Source organism: Mytilus californianus, unplaced genomic scaffold, assembly GCF_021869535.1.
Source record: "Mytilus californianus isolate M0D057914Y unplaced genomic scaffold, xbMytCali1.0.p SCAF_1, whole genome shotgun sequence".
NCBI classification, from domain to species: Eukaryota; Metazoa; Mollusca; class Bivalvia; order Mytilida; family Mytilidae; genus Mytilus; species Mytilus californianus.
The window spans coordinates 67,122,132-67,143,821 of NW_026262581.1; the positions used below are offsets into that span (position 1 = coordinate 67,122,132).

The following is a 21,690-nucleotide window of genomic DNA, read 5'->3' on the forward strand; positions in this document are numbered from 1 at the left end:
ATGAATTCAATCAAACATGGTGTTGCCATTCGTACATATTTTCGTATAATCGTTTCTCATGTTACTTCTGAAAAAAACACTTCAGTCACACACTGATTAGCAATATCATCAGAATAGACCTTATTCCTATTTAGTCAAATTCTAAAAAAAAAAGTCATTAAGACAACATCTAGTCCTGTTGGGTCAAGTGTTGAAAAAACAAAGGTAATCAGTAACGATTGGTTGACTGTTGGCTGCTTGACTCATCATCAGTAATGAGCTGAGGAAGGAAAAGGTCTATTAGGAAGACGTTGTGAGATATATAACGTTCAAACCTATGTTTGCGTTGGATAAAAACCGCAATTTTTATACATGTGCATGCAAAACATGAAAAACAAATTTCTTGGTAGAGGGGTCTAAATACAGCACAAGCAACATTTTCCAAAAGACCAAAAAGTGAAAAGTATATTTTAACAATATATATATATATATAAGTCTAAATTGAAAACAACGTTCGAACCTATATATATATCAAGTACTGTGTTACGACGCTAGACATGCAAAAACTGACGAGTAAAGGTAACATCCGGCCACCGAAAGCTAGGTGGTCGAGTGGTCTAGCGCGACGGTCATATTACAAGGCGATTTGGTGCCACGATATCTCAGTAGCATGAGTTCGAATTCCGGATAGGGAAGAACAAAAAAATTTGCTTCTGCAAATTAACAGATCTAACATTGTTGGGCTGTTAATTAGACGAATTATATATATATATACATTTTGATCCATTTTGTTACATCTTGTGATCCGTTTATTTGGCAATCGCCAATGGCAATCAGCAGGGTTTAAGAACATCTGTTGTTTGACCTGTTAGTCAAATGCGTTTTGTTTAAATAAAGATTCTCACTTTTTTGGTCTAATAGAAAATGTTGTTTGTGCTGTATTTAGACCCCTCTACCAAGAAATTTGTTTTGCATGCACACGTATTAAAATTGTGGTTTTTATCCAACGCAATCATAGGTTTGAACGTTGTTTTCAATTCAGACTTGTTTATATTTTTTCGTTTGGGCTTGTTTTATATTTGCCTTCGGGTTTATATGATCCGTTCATCTTATTTCGACTCTTCAAAATCCAAGAGTGTATCCTAAATTGAGGTAAATTCTATGGCCTTCCAATACCGTTTCGATTCCTAACATCACTGAAGAGACATTAATTGTCGAAATGAGGATATGGTGTACAAATTTTTGCACCTCATGTTTGTGGTACACCATCTTTTCTGCAAGTTTATTGTTTTCTGTTTGGTATTAAATTAATAATACAGATCCATTTTGTTACATCTTGTGATCCGTTTAATTGCCAATCGTCAATGGCAGTCAGCAGGGTTTAAGAACATCAGTTGTTCGACCTGTTAGTCAAATGCGATTTGTTAAAATATACTTTTCACTTTTTTTGGTCTTTCGGAAAATGTTGTTTGTGCTGTATTTAGACCCTTCTACCAAGCAATTTGTTTTGCATGCACACGTATAAACATTGCAGTTTTTATCCAACGCAATCATAGGTTTGAACGCTGTTTTCAATCTAGACTTGTATATATACCCCTCTACCAAGAAATTTGTTTTACATGCACACGTATAAAAATTGCGGTTTTTATCCAACGCAATCATAGGTTTGAACGTTGTTTTCAATTTAGACTTTTATATATATAAATATATATATATCTGTGTTGAATTGACAGCATGCTATTACATTTCAACAGATATATTTCAAAGAGCGGTTAAGGTTTTGCATTAAAATTTTAGAACCTTTTTGATATAAACATTTTATTTGATGGATTTTAGGTAAATCTACTTGAGACACTATTCCTAAGGTATGCTGGGTACATACACAAGAAACAGTGTCTTTCTTGCTGGAAGAATCACAGTGTTTACATAGTTAGAGTTATCTATATACTTGTTCTTTGGTCTTTGGTGGATTATTGTCTCCTTGGTAACCACATCACATCTCTTTATTTTCACATTGTTTCAATTTATTCAATCCCAGATTTAGTACATCTTATATTCTGACCAAATGATAAATTGAACGATAAAAGGTATTAAGAGGGTAAGTTATAAAGATCCTTTTCTGTGAGTTAGTTTTTTTTTCTCTTTGATTGACAGGAAATCTATACATAACTGCTGTCATCCAGGAAGACTATCAGGATGGGAAAACTTATGTTTGTACGGCAACAAACTACTTTATGAGAAAATCAACCCATGCTCCTGGATTTATTGTGCAACCAATAGGAAGTGCAGGTATTAATTTTCTTTTTAAAAACGTTTAGATGTGAAAGTCATATCATTATGTTAAAATTAATGATATTCAGTGTACTTCTTCGGTTTATCATTTCATGTTGTTTTGGAAACGAATGTGTGTTTTGACTGTTTGTCTTTGGAAGCATCTACAATTTGCACGCATGAATGACTATCACATAACGTTATGGGTAATCAACCTCTTTTGTAAATCTTTTTATATTGTTTTTCTTTTTTCAAGACAAGACAATGGCGGTCATTTACTAAACATTGAATTTTCAATTATTTACAATTTGTGTCTTTGATTTCATTCTGAAAAGGGCTGCTGTACCTTTTTTTCATATATTTCCGTGTCTTTGTTTTCTTTTTTTTTTATGAAATTGAATATTCTCTTACAATTTTTATTATATCATGTATGAGTGGAGACTTTAGAGATCCGAGGGTTGAGGTACCAAACTGTTCTGCTCTTTACAACCAGTTCTTAAATGATCTTTTCTGTTGTAGATATTATCTTCCCCTATCCATAACTTCAATAGGAGAGACATAACCATTAACGTATTTGCTGTCTGAATTTTAATTAGCCTGTTATCAATTAAGACACCTACCCATTATATGGCCATGGTGCGGAATGTATTTATGTGAATCAATTGCCAATGGACGTGTACGTATCAGGAATCAATAAACTATTTTTTATCAGTTCATACATATTTTGAGAACATGTTTGTTGAAGAGAGACGGAGATAACCACTGAATATTCAAACTCATATGTCGAAAACGAACTAATATGTAATCGCAAAATATGAAAAACGACGAAACGGCAACCAACAGTCTACATAAAACGGGGTTACATTTCGTACTTCGGAAGGGTTAACATATCCTGCTCCACAGTGCCTACACAAGGTAAGGAACGTGATAGTGGTTACCCTATGCAAGTCTTGTGATAGTGTCCTTTAATATGCAAGTATTGTGATAGTGTCTACAGCAGGTAAGACTCGTGGTAGTTAAGGCCGTCTTATATCCGAATGTAATCAAAACAGTCGTCTGAATTGTAAATTTACCGATTGATATATATTCTCCATCGTCACATTTTTAGGAGATACTTACCTAGTCAACGATACCGGTCTCGCGCATTTTGTTGTTCGTGCACTTTCCGTAGTTGTTTTTCACTTGGTTTATATATTCTAAATAGATTTGCGAAATATGAATATCGGAAAAATACTGTTGCCTTTTATATAGCAAGGTTAATTATGATTAAATGATTATTATAATTATACAAGTACAGATGACATGCTACCTAATGATGATTATTATTATTATTACAGGTACAGATGACATGCTTCCTCCACATTACCTTTGGACAACACCCTCCGAAGTATTTGGTCTCCTGGGAGAATCTCATAGAATGAAATGTATATATGGAGGAAAGTAAGTACCACTATTTGTCGCAAATAATCTTTCTTCTCTTTTATTTTTAATCTGCTATTTTGGGTAACAATTTATTACGGTGTTTGTTAAAAGTTCAGGCTTTTATTGTCTGCATAGAAACAGCCAGCAGGGTTGACACCAAACATTGCATAGATATTCCTGAAAAGGTATTGTTAGTTTAACTAATATGGCTACTAGAGAAGATAAAGTTATACATTGGACCCAACAGAAAAAAATACGTACGAGCATAAATACAATATCTATATGTTCATACCAATACCAAGACTTTGGGTTCATTAAAGAACGCGTAGAAAAAGCGAATACAGAAAAATCATTAGTTAGGACTATCATATAATTTGCCATCTGATTTTATCTTAACCTCGACAAAGGGCGATGCATGAAACAGAAACATAGAAATATACAGAATGCAAAACTTTTTTTTTGTAAAATGCATACAAAGAAAGCATATTGTACTTTTGAAATATATATAACTTTTAATCATTATAGGAATTGAATTAAGTTTTCCAGCATTTATTTTGTATCAAGCATGATATAATAATTTTTAACTTTTATTGTCCACATGATACCTGCATCTATCTGGTGCCTCTTTTATCTCTAGGTTTAGAATACTAATATGATGAAATAATCCAAAATAATTTATTTCAGTCCTTCTCCAGAAATAATTTGGGAGAGTAAAACTGGAAGAATTCCAGATAACCGTCGTACATTATCCCAGAGAGGTCAGGAACTGCTTATATCAGAAGTTACAGAGAAAGACCGTGGACAGTATATATATGCTACACTACCAGTACATCTAGTCAACGAATGCAAAGAAATATCAATTTTATTATCAAATGTAAGTTGATTGGGAATGCAGAAAACAGAGATACTTACAAAAATAACGATAATAGAAAGGATTACATGAATTACCCATAAAATTGGTCAGTACAACAAACAACATCAACCACTTACACCCGACTCTCCAGAAACAATAAACACAAAGCCAAAATACAATCATGCTTCTCTTTTGTAATTCATCTATCTTTTAGATACCTGTGAATTTCGTCATCTCAAATGTAGTGTTGACAGAAATAAAACCGTCTCTTTTGCTACAGGGACTGTATTCGGTGATTAAAAGGTTCATTTTCGTAGATCAAAATGAAAAAGGAAATGACTGATGTTTTGTTTAATTGATCTTTAATTTCGAGACAGAAACTTGGCGCCCACAGACCTCAATCTCAGACTAAAGTTTCAGAGAAACGAATAAGATCTGATATGTATACACTGTATGTAGAGAAGAAAAAAAATCTATTTCGGAACTTCCACCGTACATAGTAAGAAGCGATACTAAAATGTTTCTTTTGTTTATTCTTCTATATAGTTTTTGTCAATATAATGGAATTCTATGCGACTGAGAGGTTTAGTTAGCCATAAAACCAGACTTAATCCTCTATTTTCTACATAAGGAAATGCCTGTACCAACTCAGGAATATGACAGTTGTTTTCCATTTGTTTGATGTGTTTGAGCTTTTGATTTTGCCATTTGATAAGAGACTTTCCGTTTTGAATTTTCTTTGGAGTTTGAAATTTTTCTTATTTTACTTTTTGTTTAGGGCATTGCACAAGATCATGTCTTACTGTAATGTTTATGATGATGTATTAAATATTCTACGAAGTACACCTACGAATATTAGTTATCGCACGGCAAGATTTCTTATCAGCGGTTTAAGTTCTTTGTGATTGCTTTCATTAACTTCTTTTCATGTACAACGTTTTGTTTGATATCTTCTTTTATGAACGTTTACTATTCGTACTGATAGAGATTTAAAACATGGAGGGTTGAGATTTTACAAAACAGTTTTAACCCTGCCATATTTTCATTTGCCCGTCCCAAGTCAGGAACCTCGTCAGTTGTTATCGTATATCATATCTTAATATATTTATAAATTTGGAACGATTGAAAGCTAGAAAAATTATACATAGACACCTGTCTAGTTTTAAAAAGCGAGTGTGCTATCTAGATTCCCTTTTCGTTAAATATTTTGTCGTTAAGTTGCTGCTTCAATGTCTTTTACCCAATATATCCTTTTACTAATAGTTTTTCAAAATCATGTCTGTTTGATAGGCAAAATCCTTTATGATCAAACTGCATTTGGTGTCTATTTAATAAGCAAAACTGCATTTAGAGACAAAAAAATTCCATTTAGAGAAAGGAACAGGAACACAATTAGAGAAAGTGCAAAATTCAAAAGGGAAATACAATGGGTTACTTTCAAAGGAAATTAACAGGGCAGTTTTATTTCATCTATTGATAGCAAAGCCTTACTGGGCACCAGAAGGAGAACCCCAGGATATAGAGGCAAGTGTAGGATCTTCTGCTACATTCTTCTGCAAAGCTTTAGGAGACCCTAAACCGGATCTGGAATGGTATATTAATGGTATCAGACTTGAAGGTATGAAAATAAATATACAGGAAAAAATGCACAAAAAAATTGCTAAATCTTTATCATTGATGGAACTTAAGCAGAGAAGCAGATGAATTAAAGCAAATATTCAATCTTCAATATAGCGTTAAAACATAGATTTGTATACATATAATTCTCTCGTTGGTAAAAAGTTAACTATTCAATTTGCTCTGTTTTTTTTTTATTAAGTTGGAGAAAAAACAAAATCTAAATAACTACGAAGTAAGACAATTTTTGTTACATATAAATGAAGTGTTACGCTAAGTATCATATTATAAAACTAAATTGTCTTTTTATAGATTCCAAGCACCATTCTGTTAGATCTGTTAGATTTATGAAACCAGATGACCATAATATAACAATAATAAACTTGGAGAAAAGTGATGTCATGGTTTTACAATGTAATGCCTCTAATATCTATGGATATGTTTTTGCAGACTTTTATCTCAATGTGCTAAGTGAGTAATATTAAAGGACTAAACATTACCTTTTGGAAGCTCAAATATCAAACATTTTCTAACATCAATAATGTTCACAATGTGTTTCTGTGATTTTCAAAGCTAAAAGCTATTGAAGCGCTGTATCTATTGGGGGCATACAACCACGATCAACCAGTTTATATAAATAAAAATGAGATGTACAATAAATGAAAATGAAACAGCAGTCCAACGACAAAAATAATCAAGACATCTGGAGGATAATATACTGTCTTCAACAATACACAGAAGTCTATACAATATGTGAAGCAATATATCTTCCCGAGTCTATAAAAGTTGCAAATAAATCTAACGGAAACAACCAAAGCTCTTCCATCAACAACCGATTCACTAGCCGGGTTTTAATCATTAGAATCGTTAACTTAAAGGTATAAAAATTATGTTTCACTTGTGAAAACGTCGTTTTAACCATTATTAAATAACATATTTAGAGGAGAAGCCTCAATTTATCAAGAGGCCAGTAAAAGAATTGAAGGTAGCAGAAACCACTAATGTGTACCTGACATGCCAAACGAGTGGTAAACCAGATCCAATTGTCACCTGGTACAAAGGGACACAGCAAATTACTGGTGGAAGGTACCAGACTCAAACAAATGGAGATTTATTCATATCGGTAAATAGTCTGTACGTCTATAAGTAAGGTAGTGATACAAACTTTGGTTTCACAAGGATGGTCCAGAATAAATTAAAGATTTCTTGAACAGATCGATTTTTTGTTTAGGAAATATAAGGTTTCCCTGAACAGTATTTCTCAATGGGTATAGATTTATGTCATGATGAACATAATGAAACTTGTTAGTACGATATGATGGGGCATCATCTTTGATTCTTAAATGTCACCAACTTGTGTTATATTATTCTTTGTTCAACTTTCATCCATTGTAATTGTTTGAAAAAGGACTCAAAAGGAGCAAAAGGGTCTGAATCTATTATTATTCCAGCAGCTGTCGTTTGCAATTTTAGAATTCTTGTTAAACCTCACTACTACAACCACTACACACTATATAACAATAATCAATTATATCATATCACCAAAATAAAACAATTCTCTCTCGACAAGATTTATAAATTTCTTAACTTTAAATAGTAGATGTAGCTTAGATAAAATTTTTGAACAAATCAAATCATTTTGGGTTGTCCATCTACTACATCAAAGGCTTTCTCAAATTTCAATAGGACTGCTAGGTTGTTATCATTCATTTCCTGTACCAGTTTATCTAGGATATTGATAAGGACAGTTTGACAAGAGTGTTCTTGTCTGAACCCATACTTTGCTCATTGTTGAAGGTAGTACAATGACCTATAATTGCTTATTAAAAACCTCATTTTAACTCTGGTAGATAGTTGTGTTACTGGCGATCATACCACATCTTCTTGTTTTTATATGTAATGGTCATATTTGTTTTCCGTTTTTTAATCCTATATTTTTTAAAAATAAATCAAATGTCCCGAAATAGTTATGTTAATTAATATCTACCATATCTAAATACAAGGGTTACTCTTGCATTCTTTGGTTTGCACTTGTATCTATTATTCTGATTTAAATATAAGTTCGAGATTAAGTAAGGAAAGGTGCACCTAATTAATTTTTTAGTCCCTATGTTATCAGAGCCTGTGGATTTATTGATATCAAGTTTAATAATTTTATTATTTATAGTGACTGGTGGTTTTGATAATTTTAAGAAAATTAGAAAATTTCTTTTGTCCAAATAGACTTTATCTTGCATGATCATGAGTACTGATGACAGATCTACTCGTTTTCGGGTTTTTAACACAAATAATATGATATGTACAAATTGATATTACCTATTAAAGGGGCATTAGCTACGAGATATAAAAAAATAAGATATGATTTGTTTTGGTTCAATCATTAATGAAAGTGAAGTAGTGAAATTATAATTCGCTTTTAGAATCCAGTTTTGTTCAATTTTGTCAAAATAAGCTAAGAAACATCTCTGAAGAATCATTCACTTGCAAATGAATAATTAGACCTCATTGAATCCGTATTCATGTAACCTTCAATTTAACACCTTAGCTAGAGATGGGTTACGCATGAATTAGGCGTGTTCAGTTATTAAAAGGAAAAGAATGTCAACATTGAAAGTGAAACAAGGGTAAACCATTTGATTGACTGATTTGATCCACAAAAACTCATTGTTATACAGGTAAAAACGATGGTTTATATATATTTTAACCTATAGTATGAAATCAAACAGACTTAGAAAAATCCAATTGCACGAGTTTGCTATCTATTTATATCTATATATATGTTAATATGACCGTCGGTAGTCTTCTGAGGTCATCTTGATGGTTAATTACATGACGTCTAGACTAAAATACACATGATTTGGAAACATGTTTTAGTATGTTATAAATCAAATATGAGAATTTGAGTCAAATCGGTGAACATGAATTTGACAGCTTATGCCCCTTGAAATGTTTGTAATGTAGAATAGAATATTATCTTATCAGATGCTGGTAACAACACTTGTATTGCCATCAATGGGTTGTAATGTATTTGGTAAAGTCTTCTAAATGTTTTGATCGGAACACCCCTGATGAGTCTGATGTGAACATGTAGACGAAATGCGTATCTGGCATAAACATTAAAAGCCTAGTATCTTAGACGAGTTTTTACGACAACTGGGTCGAAGTTACTGCTGTTGGACGTTTCATCCACGAGTGAAACGCCAGCCCAGTAGTCAACACTTTGTGTTGACATGAAATATCATTTAAATGTTCATTTTGTAAATTTACTTCTTATAAGATTTTTAGATTATTCAAAACACTTATTATTTATCTACACAGGGAATATATTGCCTTAAATAGTCGTATTTGAAAAAAATCTGAATTTCGGGTTTTATTGCTCTTCAATCGTTTTTTATTTGGCCTTCCAAATGCTTTGGTTCGAGCGGCACTGATGAGTTGTGAGAAGAAGAAACGCGCGTCTGGCGTACCAAATTTTAAGCCTGGTATTTTTTTATGCGTTTTAAGAACCAATGGGTCATGCCACTGCATAAGATTGTTTATTTCCGAGAGTATCATCAGCCCAGTATTCACAAATTTTTATTTGACACGGAAACCTGTAAATTTATCGTTTATAAAAGGCTGAATCGTACGAAAAACTAAGCTTTTTATATCCTCAGGCATAGACTGCCTTAGCTGTATCACATTTCAGTATTTTCGGTTTTAAATGCTCTTCAAATTTGTATTTGATCTGGCCTTACAGCTGTTTTTACTTTAGTAGCGCCATTGATGAGTCTCATGAAGACGAAATGAGCGATTGGCGTTCCAAATTATAAGTCGGGTATTTTTCATGAGTTTTACAGAATGTTGTTTTATCTTATACCGGTAACTTCACCCGTATTAATTATAAATGGTTTTTAATGTTTAACAGAATATTGTACTTTCTGATGCTGGTAACTTCACTTGTGTTGCTGAAAATGAAGAAGGATCTGCTACAGATTGGGGAGTACTTATTGTTAGAAGTAAGCCATACAATTCATCCCAATTGGAAATTTATGCTAATGAAATCGAAAGACAATAATATAAAAATAAAGGAGATGTAGTATGATTGCCAATGAGACAGCTATCCACCCAAGTTCAAATGAAGTGGATGTCAGCAATTATTGGCAACCGTACGTCCTTCAACAATGAGAAAATCCATACCGTATAGTCGACTATAAAAGGCCCTGACATGAAAAATATGAAACAATTCAATTGAGAAAACTAACGGCCTAATTTATAACAAAACAATTTAAGAAAAACAAATATGACAGACGTGAACCAACGACAACCACTGAACTACAGGCACCTGACTTGGGACAGACATTTAAAGAATGTTGCGGCGTTAAACATGTTTGTGAGCGCTAAATCCTCCCCTTACCTGGGACAGTGGTGTAACAGCACAACATAAGAAAAAATTATAAAAATCAGTTTAAAAAGGATTAGCTTATCAGATCGATACAAAACAGAAAAACTTCAAATAAGATCTTTCTTGACATGTAGGCACGCGAAGCTGACTGTTACTACAGATTTACAGATATAGATCTTAATATGAAATACATTGTTTTTCGTGTTCGTGACTTATATAGCGTATATTCTTGGTAAATACTACGAGTTTATACGAATATTTACTTTTGTTTTACTAATAGTAAAAAATGAAAAAAATTAACAATAATAAAACATAAAATAGAGGGCATTAGAGTAACAATTGCTCTTTAAGAGTATCTATACCAATAGTAGATTTATACTGACTAAGTGCATAAGAAAGTATTAACAACAATACCGAACTGGGGAAGACCCAAAGACCTGAAAAAATCAAACGCCAGACTATATCAACAAACTGATCGAATAGAAAGCAAGGATCAAATTCAGACTTGGTACATACATTTTCTAAAGAAAATCGTGGGTTAAACCTGTTTTTTTAAGCTAGCCACCTCCCCCCCCTCCCACACACACACACACACTTGTAGGCAGTTATTTCTGGTTCCGTTATATTACGTGATAAACCCAAACAGCCATAATTGCTAAACGTTACAATAATAGGGATCCAACCGCCAAAACTTTGTAAACATACATCACAGATATAGAAACACGACGGATTTTAAATTAAAACAAACATACACATAATATTACATACAGTATTATAAAACAATGAACACATGCAATGAAAGGTAAATGCTAATGTTGTATTGTGAAAATAATTGTGAATTTTGGGATCTCATCCCATATAATTGTATGAATTTCAAGATCATATACACGTAACAAAAATACGTCACTGTTTGTGGTGTCCGTTGTTATTCTGTGGTTTACAAGTTGTAATGACTATTTATATTATTTATTAATGCATTTCTCCGTGCTGAGTGCTCTTGCGTTTGTTTGTACTGTATTCATGTCACGTAGTGTTGTCATTTTAGCGGTATATATTATTTAGCATTGCCATATAAGCGGGAGTTTTGGCTAGCCATAAAACCAGGTTCAACCCACCATTTTTTCTTAAAATGTCCTGTGCCAAGTCAGGAATATGGCAGTTGTTATCAAATAGTCCGTTTCTATGTATGTTGGCGTTTGTTTTTGTTGCAGTTTAGTGTTTCTGTTGTTCCGTTGTTTTCCTCTTATAGATGAAGTGCTCCCCTCGATTTAAGTTTGTAACCCGGATTTGTTTTCTCTTAATCGATTTATGACTTTTGAATAGCGATATACTACTGTTGCCTTCATTTACCAAGCTTATATTTACAAAGCTTATATTTGAAAAGATGTACGGAACAACAAACTTTTTAAAAACAAATACAAATACAATACAGTTAAATGGCAACACATCAACTTTAATATCGATTTTAATGTTTAAAAGGTGCTAAAAATTAATCTTATACGCAAAATGGTTTTTTCAGGAATACATTATATTTGTTCCTTTGCAAAAACAAATTGCAATCATATACGTATCGGGTGATATCAAACTATACACTGTAACATGACTATAATAGTTTTTGAAAAGTCAATCAGATGATCATGGGACAGTGAAATAATATGAGAATAAAGATAATTTTCAGATCATGGGCTAAAAGACAGGAAGATTCTTGAAAAAAAACTTTGTGTTTTGCTGTTCCTGTCCCCTCATACCTCTAGGCAGGATAATGAACATTTTTTTTCTCTAGGTTTGTTGCTTTGCCGGTTCTGTCCCATCATAACTCCAGACATGATTGTTAACCTTTTCTGTAGCGTACAAGGACTAGAAACTTTGTGTTGTCGGTTCTGTCTAATCATACCTATATGTAGGATAGTGAACACTTCTGTGACGCTCATAAAGACAACGGACCTTGTTTTGCTGATTATGTCCCCTCATACATCTAGGCAGGATATTGAACTTTTTCTTTAGCTCAGAAAAGCTGGCTCTGTCCCCTTATACCTCTAGGGAGGATATTGAACTTTTTCTTTAGCTCAGAAAAGCTGGCTCTGTTCCCTTATACCTTTTTTCTAGTTGACTTTTATTGGCGGAGCAGGAACAGCTGACTCTTCCAAAGTTTAGGTTTTCTTTGATATTTTATTCGCCCCTTTAGGATCTTTTTCTCTTTTTATCTGACAATTTTCTAAAGGAAAGACAACAATTGAACAGAAGCCAGGTGATTTAGAAAACATGGCCGGTACAGAAGCCAAATTCACATGTTCAGGAACTACGGATTTTGAAGAAGTTGCGAACTTACGTGTCTATTGGTTGAAGGATGGAAAAGAGATTACAGGAAATGACCAGAGAATGACCACCAATGTACAAGACAATTCTTTAACCGTTAGTGGAACGATAAGTAGAGATTCAGGACTGTATAGCTGTGTTATAACTAATGGATTGGATAAGGAAACAACATCTGCAATTCTAACTGTCAAAGGTATAACTGTTTGGTACGATTAATATTTTAAAATGTGACACTGCAACTTGTTTAAAAACGACGAGGCGATCACACATCACTTTTTCTTTCTATTCCTGTTTCTTTGATCACAATAGTCCCCAGTTAACAACCATCAACGAAAAAATATTTGGTGCAGAACACTAAAAATCAGCACTGAAAATATCATTTTTAGAAGAAAACAATTGTTATTGCCACAGTTGAGGAGCTATGTGAAAGATATCATGATTCATTAAAATCATGTTTATCCCAAACGAGATACATATTTCTATTGTTTTGTAACTTAAAACCATGAATAACTCAAAACCCTTTTTAATGAATTTCCCACAAACAACAAAAGTGGAAGGAAGAGTAAAAAATGCATTCAGAGTATAAAATTTTATTTATTACAGAGCCAGATTCAAGTTTGAGAGTAGAAAATTTTGTGGTTGATAATGTTGCAATGGAAGAAAACTCTGTCAAGTTCTACTGGAACTGGGATATGGACCTCAATAATAATCTCCAGTCAGGTCTTCATGGAAAATTCAGAGGATTTAAGGTAAGGTTTAATAGAAAATATATCCAAAGACAACCTTATTGTAGGCATCATCTAAAAAGATTGAAAATGTATCACGATTTTAAGTAACTGTATGTAAAAAGACTGGGATAGTTGTTATAAATTTGTGTTTTATCCTTTACATAAATGTCATGGCGTTGTCAGTTTCTCTACGACTTATGATTTTTTAATGTCCGTTTGGTATCTTCCGCCTCTTTTTCACACATATTATTGATCGTAACGGTAGCTTTTATTATTCTCTGTTCATGCTTAAGAGTATAGGTTTGGATTGTAAAATATTTTGTTTTATGTAAACCTTTTTCATTTATTGAATCTATGCAACTATTTTTACTGAACTTTGTTATTAGAATTTCTTTGAATTTTACTGATACGTTTTGACTATTGCAAAAGCTTAATAACCTAAGCGAAGGCAGTTGAACATTTACATGTATAAGTCATAAAATCGTTTCGAATCCATCTGGTAATCAAATTTAGGAACATTTAAATGAGACAAAATTTTTCAAAAAGTAATCACTATTTTAGCTGCAATATTGGATCAAAGACATGAAGAGAGTAACCTTTAGAGAAGACGAGATTCTTCAAAAAGATCTGAAGTCTCGATATGGAGCAATACAAAAACGGTCCGTCACGGAACTAATGTACACAGTGAAAGATTTGCTACAGTACACTTATATGGAGGCACAAATTTGTGTGATGAATACACATTATGTTAGCGGACCAAGTGCTATTGTGTCATTTGTTACTGCAAGGGGAGGTAACTTGTATAGTCAGCATTATGTACTATTGTCTCTTTTGACACTGAAGAGAGGTAATTAAGAACGTAAGTTGTCTCTTGTAATTGTGTTCTTGTCACTACTATGGGGGGTACCTGAAGGTGTGGTTGCACTTTTTTATATTTATGAAAAAGACTTTATACTGGATCTTCTTATGAAGAATGAAAAGAATGAAAGGAAGTAAGCTTTATTCTTTAACTTTATGTTCAAATATATAGATGATGTTCTCTGACTAAATAATTTTAAGTTTTGTTATTACAGTGTATGGTGAACGCATCTATCTCTATTCTATTAAGCAGTGCATGCATATGCAGTATATATCTATCAGTTGATACGATATTCCAGGGTTTGAATTTCCTATCATTATTTCCTTGATAGAATGTGTCCGCTTACAAGGAAGCTATTTAACCAAGGGTTTCAAGTGATGAAGTTCATCCTTTCGAAAATTCTACAGACACGGGTTGTTGGAAAATTATGAAATATCTGTTTCACAGATGACTACGGATATACTCCAATTGTCTTAACCATAATCTTGTCATCTTTTCCGCGGATGTGACATTACCAAATTAGACTTATCATAGAGTTTGTAGTGACATGTGCAACACGTCCGGGTGTCATATGTGGAGCAGGATCTGTTTACCCTTCCGGAGCACACTTGAAAACCTATGCTTTTCGATGGTATTGCTCAGTCTTTAGTTTTCTATGTTGTGTTTTATATTCTGTTGTTTGTTTAATGGTCGTATTTCATTTTTATTTTGACATTACGTGTCAGTTTGTATCGAATCATGAGTTTGAATATCCCTTTGGTATCTTTTTTCTCTCTATTTAAATTGCTATGCATGTAGTCATACATTTAAAGTATTTAACAAATGACAGGACAAAACATATCAAATTTCGTAAGAAATGAAAGAACTAAAAAACATAAGAATTTCTGTTTTTGCAATATATTCAATTTTTATAAATGATATTTTCTCTTTATGACAACATTAATAAAAAGACTAAAAAGAAATTGTTTCTTCTGGTCAATGATTTTAAACCTTTGATGAGTAAATCGTAACTTTCGAAAGGACAGAGAACATTTAAGTTATTATTTTTTATGTGTTTTTGCAGTCCCAGGACCTGTAGAAAACTTGCGTGCCTTAGTTGTTGGTAGTAACTTTGTAGAGCTGACTTGGAACAAACCAGAGCTATTGAAGTCACCAGATGACGATATAACCAACACATATTTACAGGGATATGATGTCGGCTTTCAGATAGGTAAATCATCTAGTTATGACATTTCGATTGTCAAATAGAACATATGTTTTTAAACATCTTAATATCTACACAATTTTTTTGTGGGGAGGGGAGGGATTCTCAAAACTCATCAATGATACCAGCCTTGTAATTTAGCACACAAGGTGCGCATTTATTCAACACAAGATTCATCAATGTGCTCGAATCAAAATAGTTGGAAGGCCAAAATAATTACACAGTTAAAGAGTATTGATAACCAATTAAGTTTATCCAATGGTTGTAGGTATTCATATCGGCACTGTACCTCCGTAATAGCAAACTTGTATTGTTACAAACAACTTAGGAAGAATCGTCCACATACTATGTAATTGATAAATTTAATAACGCCTACCATTGCTTTGATGGTATTTTTTTCTTTTTTTCTCTGTTGGGTCCTCCGTAAGGGGTGAGTATTTTGAAACTCGGTCACCATACCCTGTCTTTCGTTACGTTGTAAATCAATGAACTTAATTTATATATGACTGGTAAATTATTCAGACATTTATTTTGTAACCACATAGATACAAAGATTTGGTTTCAGAGTCTAAAGTATACGTAAAATTTCTTTTTACAAACAGAATATCACATTTTAATTTTAAGGTGATGTTTTTGATAGAGCCCTTAGATCTAGACATGATCAATGTAAACTCATTGATCCATTGAATAAACGTTTTCTTAATGGTTATCAATTTAATACCGAAATAAGACCTTAATTTTTAATAAATTAAAACAACTAAATATGTATTGCTTTATAGTTATGAAGGTATAGTCCTACATCCTGTCAATACTATGTACTTATATGTATGCATTGCACAACGTAATGCTATCTTTCAGTAACTGCGCGTACTGTACGATCAAAACTTCGGTTTTTTGTCTTTATGTTAGTTGTTTTTTGTGCTTTGTACCAATCTGGCGAATCAAGCCATTTAAGTTTGTTCTTATGTTTTGCTGTTACACAATTGTCACAGATTAGGCGGGGTTGAAAGCTCAAAACTAGTTGCTATCTGTCATATTTGTTTTTCGTTTATTTTTTGTCACATATGTGGCTGTTGGTTTTCTTGTTTCACATGTTGTCATGTCGGGGAATTTTATAGAGGAAACATATAAATTGTATAGTGTTGTTTTAATATTTTTGCTAGGCGGTATGGGTTCTTCACTTTGTTGAAGGTCGTACGGTGACCTATAGTTGCTTACATCCACGTCATTTCGACTCTAATGGATTATGACAAGCATGACAATCATATCGCATCTCCTTAATATTTTAAAGATAGGGAGTTGGCATCCTTAAGCTTGATATCTTATGAAAGTCTGACTGTGATATCAATGAAATATTTTTATACGTTTTATTCCATGACAATTAACCCTTGAAGCTATCTCTGTATTCAGCAATTCAAGTCAAGGACTGGATACTTCAAGGGAATTAAAAGTATTTCAGTCTCTGACTTTGTTTTAGGACTTCTAAGCACTCAAATCAAAAGAAGACTTTGAATGTAAAAATTATTTAAACAACAATAGCAAGTCATTTTTATGATTTTTTCCATGAAAATTCTCCTTTTATCGTTGATACTTGACAAAGAACATAGAAAAATATACCTTCAGGGTATATCATTTTGTAGTGAAGGGACACAGTATAAATTTTTAGTCTGGACAAATACTGTATAAGAATAAAGTATAATCATTGAAGTGTGTTTTGTGAAGAATTTTACCACACGTAAAACTGATAGATCATATCTGAATAAATGAATTGTTTAGGTAGAAAAAATGTAATGCCAGTATGTTAGTTCGAAAAGATGTTCAATTGATTTTTCCTTAATTTTAAATTATTTGAATATATAGCATATAATTTGGTTTATAATTGTTTCGACAGCTGCATTTTATTGCTTGGTAGAGATGTCTTCTCTTAATGATCTATAACGACTTTCGGGAGTTTGTTTTTGTTTCTGTGTCTCGTCAGGAATTTATAGCTTAGCGGTCAGACCATAGCCGTAAAAATAATTAATATTGAAATTATTTGGATAGATAACGATCAGTCTTCTTGTATTCATTCAGTTTGTTAGAAGTCTTGTCTAACCAAAAATATTCCCACCGCCGCCCCCAATCAGCCAGCCTTCACTCCGCAAGTGACGGGTACATCTGAGCTACGCAGCAATACGTCTGCACTGCCATTCATTGCAATTTTTATCACTGGTCAGTCTTTTAAATGACAATTTTTATCCCCCAAGTTCTATCAACTTACAACTCACATTTCATTACATTTGTTGTTATACTACAGTTGATAGGACAGGTCACGTCGAATTTCCTGTCAACCACTGTTTCGCAAGCATCCATAGTTCGCGCAAAACTAAACGCTTTACAACAGATCAGGATTCAGGGAATTCGACGGAGAAATATTTTCAAAATTAGCTAAAATATTTTCATTCAAAATATATTTCAAATGTACAAATATTCCAGAAAATATCCATTTCTGTGAAAACATTTATTTTCTGAAGTGAAAGGATTAGATCTTGGCAAAATACGGGAAATGGATCCACAGATAGTTGACCCTCGTCGTAACACTACAGTTCTAAATGGTCTAACTGCTAACCAAAAATACAGGATTTATATGTGGGGAAGAACTGAAAATGGCCGTGGTGAAGCTTCATTTATTGAATTAACAACAGCTGCAACTGCTAGCATGAGTAAGTTTAAATAAAGGCAACAGTAGTATACCGCTGTTCAAAAATCATAAATCGATTGAGAGAAAACAAATCCGGGTTACAAACTAAAACCGAGGGAAACACATCAACTATAAGAGGAAAACAACGGAACAACAGAAACGAACTATTTGATAACAACTCCCATATTCCTGACTTGGTACAAGACATTTTAAGAACAAATGGTGGGTTGAACCTGGTTTTATGGCTAACCAAACACTCAGCACAGAGAAAGGCACAAATAAATAATATAATAGTCGTTACAACATGTAAACCGCAGAATAACAACGAACATCTTCCATTAACGACAGCACAGGACATCACAATCAGTGACGTATTTTTGTAACGAATATATAATCTTGAAATTCATACAATTAGTTTCACAATACTAGTCTAAACAATTATCATGAATATGACGGTATTGAAAGGCTATTTTAAATAAATGCTGTGACGACGTCATATTTATTTGAACTAACACAATACTTTATCCATTGAAAATGGAAATTAACTCGACTATACTGACAAATAAGACATATGTGAAATGTACCGAAAATACCGAATTCAAACCACAAACGATAAGACATAACAAAATATCCAACCGAAACCACAACAGAAACATCATAAATAAATACATGAATGCTGGATGTATAAATGCCGAGACACGTCGTATAGCAATGCAAATTCACACTCGGGAAAAACAGTCAGATTCGGGAATAGGTCACTTTCGGTACTTAGAAGACAGACGACATAGATGTTAAACCACAATTTAAGACGTTGTAAAAATGTCATTAGGTAGTTTAGACACTGACACATATACATCAACCAATTCGTGATGGTGTCCATAAAAATTTACGGAGTCTCATTTTTAATCTTTCCTCCTCATAACTCTGTTGGAGCAGTTTCTGCGTAAGGAGCACACTCCTGTATATGAAGTCCGAATAGTGTAAACATGCACGAGCATAACGTATCAATTGAGATACTAGTATGTAAACACCATACGACGGAGCAGAGGGTATGTTGCTGCTGAGAAATTGGAAATTGATAATTGGGAAGTTGAAATCATCCCGTTTGTCATAGATTTTAGTGTGAAGTCGTACATCTGTGTCAATATTGAGGAAAAGATCAAGGTATGAAACAGTCCTTCTAGTATCAGTAGTGTTCTTAATTTCAAGTTCACTGGGATATATGAGATGCAAGTACTGACTAGAATATGGGTTATTCAGTGATAGGACATCATCAGTATATCTGAAAGTAAAATTAAAGAATTTTGCAAGGTGCTTTTTCTTTTTGCCTTTTAGAAGGTTCTGAATGAATTCTGCTTCATACGAGTAGAAAAACAAGTCGACCAGAAGGGGTGCACAATTTGAACCCATTGGAATACCGACTGTCTGTTGAAATATCAATCCTCTAAACTCAACAAATATATTGTCGATTAAAAAGTCCAGCATTTTGATAATATCATCTTCAGTGTATTTTCTGATAGAATCAGTGTGGTTCCTCATATGTTTTAATTTGATATTTGAACAGTCTGCTTGAGTGATTGTTGTTTGATCTTTAAACTTACTGTTTATTCAGAAACATATGTGGTATTTTAGTGCAAGACTTACAATAACACCTGTACCACATTAATTGTATTATTTTTTTGGCAGCAACTGATATCATTTATTTTCATACTGTTGTGTTTTGTCAAATATTACAAATGTATTAAAAGACATGCAATGGTTTCTGAATTACATAACATATGCTTAGAAAGAATATGCAATATGTAAATCTTCAATTGACAAAACTTCAAATACAAAATAAGCCTTCAAACTTCTTAAAAGATCTTCTTAAATGTTATATTGATAATTTTAGACCTTGAGTAGAAACTGAGATTCAACTCTGTCATGCAAAGTTGACCTTATATATTCATGCAAAGTTAATCTTAGATAATCATGCAAAGTTGACCTTAGATAGTTTGAGCTGTTTTTTTATGTTCCCGTGTCGACATAAACTTCATCAAGTATTGATTTATCCTTGCCATTCTAGTTTTGTTTTTTGAATGTCACTGATGAAGATGAAATATTAAAAGCGCTTCTACCACACTAAATTGAAGAAGTTTTTAATTTATTTTTTACAAAACAGTCATATTAAAAGTAATTATTTCACATAATTTGGATATGTATTTTGCACAACATGTTTGCTATAGTTGTACTGGTATCCAAATAATATTGTGGTTCCATACACAATACAAGATAGCTACAGCACGGAATGACAAGTAAACAGCTAGTAAATCAGACGGATTATATGAATTAAGTGCCTTCTATTGACACATGATTTTTCCTATCTTAAGGTGTGCCAAGATTTTCTATCATCAATTTAAATTCTACATTTTTCAATATTACCTGGACGACTATGGCAAACAGGAAATATGGAACAGTGGCTTTTGTTGATTACCGAAAAGAAGGTATGATTAATTTTATTTTACTAATGTTAGATATCAACGTTTTGATTTTTTTCAGATTAATACGATTGTTTTGATAAGTTTTATTATGTAGTAAGGTGTATCCCCTCCAGTAATGACAGTTAAATATAAATCCCTAAAAACCGAAATATTTATTAAAAATGTTTTCGATATAAAGAACAATTATTAAAGCAGTAATTTCGAAACTTTTTTGTAACTTTTTTCGCAGCAATCCCTCACAATAAATTTTAAGTTTGTTTCCTGAACAATAATATCAGGCTTTTATAAGAAGAATGGAGAATAAAGTATTAATATTTGGTTTTAGGACACAAATGCCTATCCTCGAGGGGTATCAGATAAGGTTCCAGGTTTCCTAGGAGTATGAAATGTCCAACCCTTTTGCTTTAATTGTTTACCTGTATTTGGTCCGTATACCAGACTTGTGTTGTTACTTATGATTTGCCCTATTTTTCCGTTGAAAGTATGTTAATTTGGTATGTTATATACATATAATTTGCCAAAAAATCATATAATGTACTTCTGTTATGTGATTGCTTACATTCAACATTTTTAAATGACCTTATTGGCAAGGAAAAGATATATAGTGGGTTAAAATTGTCTTCTAGAATATATGCTTATTCATAGATTAAATGTTTCTGTTGTTAAAATTCATAATCTTTAATACCTAAACACTACTCCCTTCGTTTGAACAAGAGCTCTGTGCTTGCATACATATCATTATAGATTTGAGATATATATGAGATTTAATGGAAATTATTAATTAGCAAGCGTTGCTCCAAAAGGTATTTACATAGAAAGTTTATATTACACGTGTGCTGTGTCGACATACTTTGATTTGTTTTTAATTTTTCATTTGATAAAGTAACATAATGTGGC

The 21,690-nt window shown here is 32.7% G+C and overlaps 1 protein-coding gene across 1 annotated transcript in view; it reads left to right on the top strand.

Annotated features, from left to right (window-relative positions):
• The window catches only part of LOC127725659 (neuroglian-like), a 32,313-nt gene that overhangs the window by 481 nt on the left and 10,142 nt on the right, over positions 1-21,690 (top strand). The window contains exons 2-12 of the mRNA XM_052232823.1: positions 2,134-2,268; positions 6,006-6,143; positions 6,455-6,613; positions 7,084-7,265; positions 10,050-10,140; positions 12,748-13,035; positions 13,446-13,591; positions 14,132-14,363; positions 15,493-15,639; positions 18,147-18,335; positions 20,683-20,796. Of these exons, the coding sequence (XP_052088783.1) occupies positions 2,134-2,268; positions 6,006-6,143; positions 6,455-6,613; positions 7,084-7,265; positions 10,050-10,140; positions 12,748-13,035; positions 13,446-13,591; positions 14,132-14,363; positions 15,493-15,639; positions 18,147-18,335; positions 20,683-20,796 (1,821 nt within the window). The remainder of the gene's footprint in view (positions 1-2,133; positions 2,269-6,005; positions 6,144-6,454; positions 6,614-7,083; positions 7,266-10,049; positions 10,141-12,747; positions 13,036-13,445; positions 13,592-14,131; positions 14,364-15,492; positions 15,640-18,146; positions 18,336-20,682; positions 20,797-21,690) is intronic.